This window comes from Rhinolophus hipposideros (genome assembly GCF_964194185.1).
Source record: "Rhinolophus hipposideros genome assembly, chromosome: 23".
In the NCBI taxonomy this organism is placed as follows: domain Eukaryota; kingdom Metazoa; phylum Chordata; class Mammalia; order Chiroptera; family Rhinolophidae; genus Rhinolophus; species Rhinolophus hipposideros.
Window position 1 is genome coordinate 16,521,487 of NC_138069.1, and position 8,702 is coordinate 16,530,188.

The 8,702-nt window shown below is 45.7% G+C and overlaps 1 protein-coding gene across 1 annotated transcript; it reads left to right on the forward strand.

Moving 5' to 3' along the window:
- On the forward strand, positions 1-6,294 carry LOC308491587 (protocadherin gamma-B5-like; the record flags this gene model as incomplete). The annotated part of the gene is made up of 3 exons (XM_081035423.1): positions 1-2,106; positions 4,567-4,624; positions 5,603-6,294. 3 exons carry the CDS (start codon positions 1-3, stop codon positions 6,292-6,294), a joined length of 2,856 nt encoding a protein of 951 aa, XP_080891549.1.
- Between the last annotated feature and the right edge of the window lie 2,408 nt (positions 6,295-8,702).

The following is an 8,702-nucleotide window of genomic DNA, read 5'->3' on the forward strand; positions in this document are numbered from 1 at the left end:
ATGGCGAGCGGCGCTGGGGACAGGGGCTGGGCTGAGAGGCGGCCCCTGCTCTTTCCCTTCCTGCTGTCTTTGTTCTGCCCGGCGCTGGCTGAGCAGATCCGCTACAGAATTCCCGAGGAACTGCCTGCGGGCTCGGTGGTGGGGAACCTCGCCAAGGACCTGGGACTCGGTGTCGGGGAGTTACCGACTCGAAATCTGCGCGTCAGTTCGGAGAAGCCTTACTTCACTGTGAGCGCAGAGCGCGGGGAGTTACTTGTGGGCAGCAGGCTGGACCGGGAGCAGATTTGCGGGAGGAAGCCGGTCTGTGCTCTGGAATTTGAGGCCGTTGCCGAAAGGCCTTTGAACTTTTATCACGTGAATGTGGAGATCGAGGATATTAACGACCACACGCCAAAATTCATGCAAAGTTCCTTTGAGCTGCAAATAAGTGAGTCCACACTGCCAGGCATGCGATTTATATTAGAAGTAGCGGAAGATGCAGATATTGGCTTAAACTCTCTGCAGAATTATAAACTGTCTCTTAGCCCTAGTTTCTCATTGATAAACAAGGAGAAACAAGATGGTAGTAAATTCCCAGAACTGACATTGGAGAAGTCCTTAGACCGGGAACAACAGAGTTATCATCGGTTGGTCCTCACTGCCTTGGATGGCGGAGATCCACCCCTCAGCGGCACCACTGAGCTCCGGATCCAGGTCACTGATGCCAATGATAACCCCCCTGTATTCACCCAGGAAGTATACAGAGTCAGTCTTCCAGAAAACGTGCCCCCAGGCTCCACTGTGCTGCAGGTGTCCGCCACCGACCTGGACGAGGGCATCAACTCAGAAGTGACTTATTTTTTCAAGAGGACCGGGCAAGTGTTCCATCTGAATTCAAAGAGCGGGGAAATTACCACTTTAAGCACACTGGATTTCGAAGAAATCAAGGAATATTCTATCGTGGTGGAAGGGAGGGATGGTGGAGGACTGGTAGGGCAATGTACAGTTGAAGTTACCATTCAAGATGAAAATGACAACAGCCCAGAAGTTACATTCCATTCTGTAGTGGAAATGATTCTGGAAAACGCAGTGCCCGGAACGCTAATTGCTTTGATCAAAATACACGATCAAGATTCTGGGGAGAATGGGGAGGTGTATTGTCGATTAGAGGGTGAAGTCCCTTTTCAGATTATCTCTTCGTCCAAAAATTCATATAAGTTGGTAACAGATGGGACCCTGGACCGGGAGCAGACCCCTGAGTACAATGTCACCATCACAGCCACCGACAGGGGCAAGCCGCCCCTCTCCTCCAGCACCACCATCACCCTGCACATCGGCGACGTCAACGACAACGCCCCGGTTTTCCACCAGCCCTCCTACGTGGTCCACGTGCCTGAGAACAACCCGCCCGGCGCCTCCATAGCGCAGGTCAGCGCCTCCGACCCCGACCTGGGGCCCAACGGCCGCGTCTCCTACTCCCTCGTGGCCAGCGACCTGGAGCCGCGGGCGCTGGCGTCCTACGTGTCCGTGAGCGCCCAGAGCGGGGTGGTGTTCGCGCAGCGCGCCTTCGACCACGAGCAGCTGCGCGCCTTCGAGCTGACGCTGCAGGCCCGCGACCAGGGCTCGCCCGCGCGCGGCGCCAACGTGAGCCTGCGCGTGTTGGTGGGCGACCGCAACGACAACGCGCCACGGGTGCTGTACCCCGCGCTGGGGCCCGACGGCTCGGCGCTCTTCGACACGGTGCCGCGCGCCGCGCAGCCGGGCTACCTGGTCACCAAGGTGGTGGCGGTGGACGCGGACTCGGGACACAACGCCTGGCTGTCCTACCACGTGCTGCAGGCCAGCGAGCCCGGACTGTTCAGCCTGGGGCTGCGCACGGGCGAGGTGCGCACGGCGCGGGCTTTGGGCGACAGGGACGCGGCCCGCCAGCGCCTGCTGGTCGCTGTGCGCGACGGGGGACAGCCGCCCCTCTCGGCCACCGCCACGCTGCTGCTGGTCTTCGCTGACAGCCTGCAAGAGGTACTGCCAGACCTCAGTGACCGGCCCGCGCCCCCTGACCCCCAGGCGGAGCTGCAGTTTTACCTGGTTGTGGCCTTGGCCTTGATCTCGGTTCTTTTCCTGCTCGCGGTGATTCTGGCGGTCGCTCTACATCTGAGACGCTCCTCCAGACTCTCCACCGGGGGCTACTTTCAGCCTGGTCTTTGCGTCAAACCTGGACCCGCGGTTACCCCCAACTACAGTGAAGGGACTTTACCTTATTCCTACAATCTGTGCGTTGCCCATACTGGAAAGACAGAATTTAATTTTCTACAATGTAATGAGCAGTTGAGTTCAGGACAAGACATACTCTGTGGCGATTCGTCGGGGGCCTTATTTCCACTGTGTAATTCCAGTGAGTCGACTTCCCATCCTGAAACACTAACAGCGGTGAGTTCCATTTAAGTGCCTAGACCTTTTCATCATCTATCCAATTTTCCATATTTATATAAAAATATATTATATTTTCAAGTCTAGTGAGTTGTCTTAGGGATACTATAGCCTGTCAGAAAGCTGTACTTACATTCTTTAAGGGGAGTGGTGTGTAGTTATGTGCCATAAAATAGAGATTTCTTACAAATTTGGATTTACAAAGTAGTGGGAGTGTGCTCTTTGCTTCACAGCAAAAGTAGAGTACCAATTTCTTACCTCTTTTTCAAATCTCTTGAAATTTACCCATTTTCTCATTCTTTAACATATTAAAAATGTTATATGTATTATAAGTAAACATTAAATTTAAAGCAAATGATCATTTCATTGATCCTTTAAAGCAAAGAAACTACTATGGGGTATCGTCCTTCACTGATTTCACTGTTACAGTTTCCATCCCTTTCTTGTGTTTAGTCATCATGTCTATTCCTTATATCTACCTATTCATGATTCTTTGAATCCCTTTTAATTGTAAGAAAAATAATCTGTGTGTGTGTGTGTGTGGTGTTGTGTGTAGCTGAGAAAGTGAGAAAGATATTGACTGACTCATTGACCTCACCAGAAGGTCCAAATCATTATCTTTGTTCCTTCAAGTTTTCTTGAATGCAAAATCCTCCTCTTCACCTCTATAATCACCAGAAAGAGAGACTTGATAAAAGAGGAAATGCCACTGCCTCTATCATTTGCTCTTGTTCCTGATCTACATTTTTTTGAAGCTGGAAGGGGGAAAGTCACTAGATTTGTCTTATCATTTGGAGCACTAAACATTAGTGACTAGAGGTTTTCTTATCATCCTTATAACTGTAGGAGGGGAGGAGAATCCTAAATTTTCCATTCTAAGGTAAAAACGACTAATTTCATGCATATACTAAGATGCGATTACATAAGTACCAGTCTTTTGCTAGGTTTCCCTTAAGAACTGCTTCATTAAAGGGAAAGTAAAGAAATTGCTGAAAGAAATTTCCCATAATGGCACTTTTTACTTTCTAGTAGTAATAATTTGTTCCATATTTTGTGTTCTTTTCCCAAAATTATTACATAAACGTAAGTGATTCTTACGTTCAAGATTACCTTAAAATTGCATGATTCCTTGTTGAAAGGATTGAAATGAAAACACACTTATCAATGTATGTTCATTTGAATCTTTCAAATGCCATAGTCTGTGCAAGCATTATGTATTCACATAGAAAAGTAAAAAAAAACAATTCTGAAATAGCATAAAAATTTTACAATCACAAATATGTAACATTTAAAATCCAATCCTTTTAAAATTTAACAATATTAGTTGAGAAAAATCTATTGCTATTGCCTAATTAAAATTATTTTTGTAAACAAAATTTTAAGGAAATCTTACTCTACAAATTTTACTATCAAAATAATTAACCTCGTATAACTTCAAACTGAGTAATCTATATATATTCGTTCAGTATAAATTATGTAAGAGATATGTATAAAATTAAGAATAGAGAAAAAGCAAAATTCTACCAATAATTAGAGTAAGTTAATTTGATATTAAGGAAAAATGGTGACAGTAATGCAACTAATAGAAATTTCATTCCATTTCATCTTCAACTAAGATATCCACAAATGTTAATTGCTTTTGAAATATGAATGAAGCAATTAGAGAAATCTAAAATCATAATTAGCAGAGAGTAGTGTTTTCCTTTTCGGTCATCTGTGTTCAAGTACTGTATTGCATATCTCAGTAAGTATAGTTACAACTTAGGACTCTGAGCGCTGCTTTTCACCAACTCTAGGAAAAGCTCAATCAGCGCTCCATCCGTATGTTAGAATCTGCTGCTACGCAAAGCCCCGCAGACCATACAAACCGACTCCGAGACGGCAACAAAACAGCCTCTTAACTTGGGTTTCTCCTGAGGAAAAAAAGATCTCCATAATTTGCAAGAGGAAAAAGAACCTAAGAAGTCAGCGTGCACAGAAAGCATTCTGAAAAAAATCCGGAGTGAAGCAACAATTGCCCCCAAAGAATCGCCCGCACTTCAGAGGATTGGTCCTGCTGAGCCTTTTCCTGGGGAGGCTGTGGAAGACCGAGACCAGCCAGATCCTCTACTCAGTGCCTGAAGAGACAGAAAGAACCTATGTCTGGGAAATGTCTCAAAGGATCTGGGGCTGGAGGCCCGGGACCTGGCGCGGCGCGGAGTGCGCATGGTCTACAGAGGTAGGATGCAGCTTTTCGCTCTGAATTCGCTAAAGCGGAAGCTTGGTCACCGCGGAAGAATAGACAGAGAGGAGCTGTGCGCTCAGAGCGCGCGGTGTCTGGTTAACGTTAAAGTCCTGGTTGAAGACAGAGTGCAACTTTATGGAATATAAATAGAAGTCACTGATAGGAACGACAATGCCCCAAAATTCCAGGCTGAAAATTTGGAAGTAAAAATTAACAAAATCGCTGCGCCTGGCATGCGTTATCCACTCCCAGAGGAACAGTAATTGTTCTTTTCAATACTCATAACCGAGACTCTGGGAAGAATGGTCAAGTGGTCTTTCCATCTAGGAGATCCTACCTTTTCAATTAGAAAAGTGAGTAGAAGATTATAGATTGTTGGGCCGGCCCGGTGGCTCAGGCGGTTAGAGCTCCATGCTCCTAACTCCGAAGGCTGCCAGTTCGATTCCTGCATGGGCCAGTGGGCTCTCAACCACAAGGTCGCTGGTTCAACTCCTCGAGTCCCACAAGGGATGGTGGGCAGCGCCCCCTGCAACTAAAATTGAACACGGAACCTTGAGCTGAGCCGCTGCTGAGTTCCCAGATGACTCGGTTGGAGCGCGTCGTCTCAACCACAAGGTTGCCGGTTTGACTCCCACAAGGGATGGTGGGCTCCGCCCCCTGCACCTAGCAACGGCAATTGGAACTGGAGTTGAGATGCTCCCTCCACAACTAAGACTGAAAGGACAACAACTTGAAGCTGAATGGCACCCTCCACAACTAGGATTGAAAGGACAACAACTTGACTTGGGAAAAAGCCCTGGAAGTACACACTGTTCCCCAATAAAGTCCTGTTCCCCTTCTGTTCCCCTTCCCCAATAAAATCTTTGGAAAACAAAGATTGTTGACATCCCAAATTCTTGACTGAGAAAAAGACCTCTGAATATAACATCACAGTGACTGCAACAGACAGAGGAACACCACCCCTGTCCACAGAAATTCACATCACCCTGCATGTGGTCGACATCAATGACAATCCACCCTCCTCTCAAACGTCCTACTCAATCTGTCTCCCAGAGAGCAACCTTAGAGGAATCTCCATCCTCTCTGTGACAGCCCATGACCCTGACAATGAGAATGCCCGAGTTATTTACTCCTTACTTGAGGATACCATCCAAGGGGCGCCGCTCTCCTCCTGTGTCTCCATCAACTCTGACACTGGTGTGATTTACGCTCTTCGCTCCTTCGACTTCGAGCAGTTTCGAGATCTTCAAATGCAGGTGAAGGCAAGAGACAGTGGGGACCCACCATTCAGCAGCAACATGTCACTGAGTCTGTTTGTACTGAACCAGAATGACAATGTGCCAGAGATCCTGTACCCCTCGCTTCCCAACAATAGTTCCACTGGCGTGGAGCTGGCACCCCGCTCTGCAGAGCCCAGCTATCTGGTGACTAAGGTGGTGGCAGTGGACAGAGTCTCAGGCCAGAACGCCTGGCTGTCCTACCGCCTGCTCAAGACCAGTGAGCCAGGGCTCTTCTCCGTGGGGGTAGCTACACACAGGCGAGGTGCGCACTGCGCGGGCCCCGCTGGACAGAGACGCACTCAAGCAGAGCCTGGTGGTGGCGGTCCAGGACCACGGACAGCTCCCTCTCTCGGCCACCGTCAGGCTTACTGTTGCTGTGGCTGACAGCATCCCTGATGTGTTGGATGACTTGGGGCAGTCTTGAGATCCCTTCGAACCCATAGGCCTCAAACCTCACATTGTACCTGGTGGTGGCTGTTGCCTCGGTCTCCTGCCACTTCCTCGCTTTTGTCATTGTGCTGCTGGGGCTCAGGCTTAGGCGCTGGCACACATTCTGTCTGCTCCAGTCTTCCGGAGGCAGATTGGTTGGCATTCAGGCTTCTCACTTTGTGGGCATAGACAGGGTGCAGGCTTTCCTACAGATCTATTCCCATGAGGTCTCCCTCACCGCGGACTCGCAGAAGAGTCACCTGGACACGATTATCAGCCAGGAGAGCTGTGAGAAAAATGAACCTTTGTGCATTTCAGATGATTCTAGGTTTCCTATAGAAGACACCCCTTTGGTTCCAGTGAGTTCTTTTTTCTTTTTTACTTTCTATTACAATTGGTTTTGCCTCCAGGTGTTTGCACTTAAGGTAGGCTATGTTGATATTAACATATTTCTCACAATTTAAGTTTTTATTGGGCCTAATTTTTGCTCTGACATTTATAGAAGGCATTTACTGATTATATTGCAGATATAATTTTCACTTTCTCATAATAATTAACCTAGGGTCAAGGAAACCTTCCTCATGGGGCTGCTCTAATCATCTGGCATTAATATGGCCCTTTGGGTGGGCTTATTTGCTTACCCTGGTTCACTATGAATTTTAGGGCTGGTTTCCTATTCTCAGAATTTATTATTATTATTTGCAATGGCCATATTGTGGAATTCTTACTCTAAAAACATTACTACAGGCAATACTACTTTTTTTTTTAAAGATGGGGAAGGGGAACAGAACTTTATTGGGGAACAGTGTGTACTTCCAGGCCTTTTTTCCAAGTCAAGTTGTTGTCTCTTCATTCTTAGTTGTGGAGGGCGCAGCTCAGCTCCAGGTCTAGTTGCCATTGCTAGTTGCAGGGGGCGCAGCCCACCATCCCTTGCAGGAGTGTAATGGGCAACCTTGTGGTTGAGAGGACGCTCCAACCTACTGAGCCATCTGGGAGGCAGCTCAGCTCAAGGTGCCGTGTTCAATCTTAGTTGCAGGGGGCGCTGCCCACCATCCCTTGCGGGACTTGAGGAGTCAAACCGGCAACCTTGTGGTTGAGAGCCCACTGGCCCATGTGGGAATCGAACCGGCAGCCTTCGGAGTTAGGAGCATGGAGCTCCAACCGCCTGACCCACCAGGCAGGCCCCCTACTTTTGTAAGGGTAAATTAATGAGACAGTAAATACCTTCTTAGAGAAACAACTGAAAACCTAGACCTGCTGCTTCTGCTCTTTTGTTTCTATGACAAGACAACACCCCTTTGAAGTGATGTTTTCCAGATCTGACGTTTGTAGAGGTCGTTTGCGTTTAAAGATCATTTCTGAGGAAAATTCAAACTTCAGTTATCATCCATTTCCAAACCCTAGTAAGCATTTTTTATTCTTTTAATAGTGAAAAATTTTAACATCCTTGTTCTCAGATCCTCAAGGTTTTAATTTTCTAATGCTAGAAGGTCAAATTATTAATAGTTTGAAACTATACTTTGTGCTTATTCAAGAGGGGTTTCTGAGACTACACACTGTGAGAGGACAAAAAAATGGAAATAAAAATTATTCTTCAACTGTCTGTTTTAATGGCTCAATTCTCCAACCTTTGAGGCTAGAAATAAATCTAGATATGAGAGATGATTTAGGAAAATATTCTCAGGAACTGCTAGAGTGGTTCTGAGAATATTTTTTTGGCTTTTAGCTATCGGGGAAAGAATAATGTATTATTTAATTTAAATGATATTCCAGAAGACTTTGAAAATAAGCTTTGAAGTTGACTCAAAATTGTATTCTAAACATACTGAATATAAGGGTTAATATGTCTGGGAATCCATTACGACATACAGGCATTATAATTATTTCAAATATTCATTATTCTTAAGCTAATAGGAAGAAACTAAACCATCATTTGTGGTCATATTTTTAACCATGAAGTAGGAAACCTGTCATTTAAAGTTTCTGCTCTGGAGAGTAACCTTTAGTACTTAATATTCATAAATATTAAAATATGTGTTAATTTATAAAAAAGAATAATACACAAATATTGAAGGTTGCATGTCACTGTAGGCAACTACTACTCTGTAAGATAGAAATATCTCTTGCCTTACTGGATGGATGACTGGGTAGAGTGTGGAAATGCTAAATTCTAATTTTCTTAAACTAGGTAGAACTTTTGCATTGGTAGCAGATTATATAATATAATAGACTTAAAGGTAAAATTCTTGCTCATTTTATTGTCTCATCTTAAAAGAAGTTAATTAAATATCTTGGGTGTGCTTCAAAACAATGAGTGCAATATGTATTAAACAAAAATGATCTTGTGTTGATCATTGTTGCAG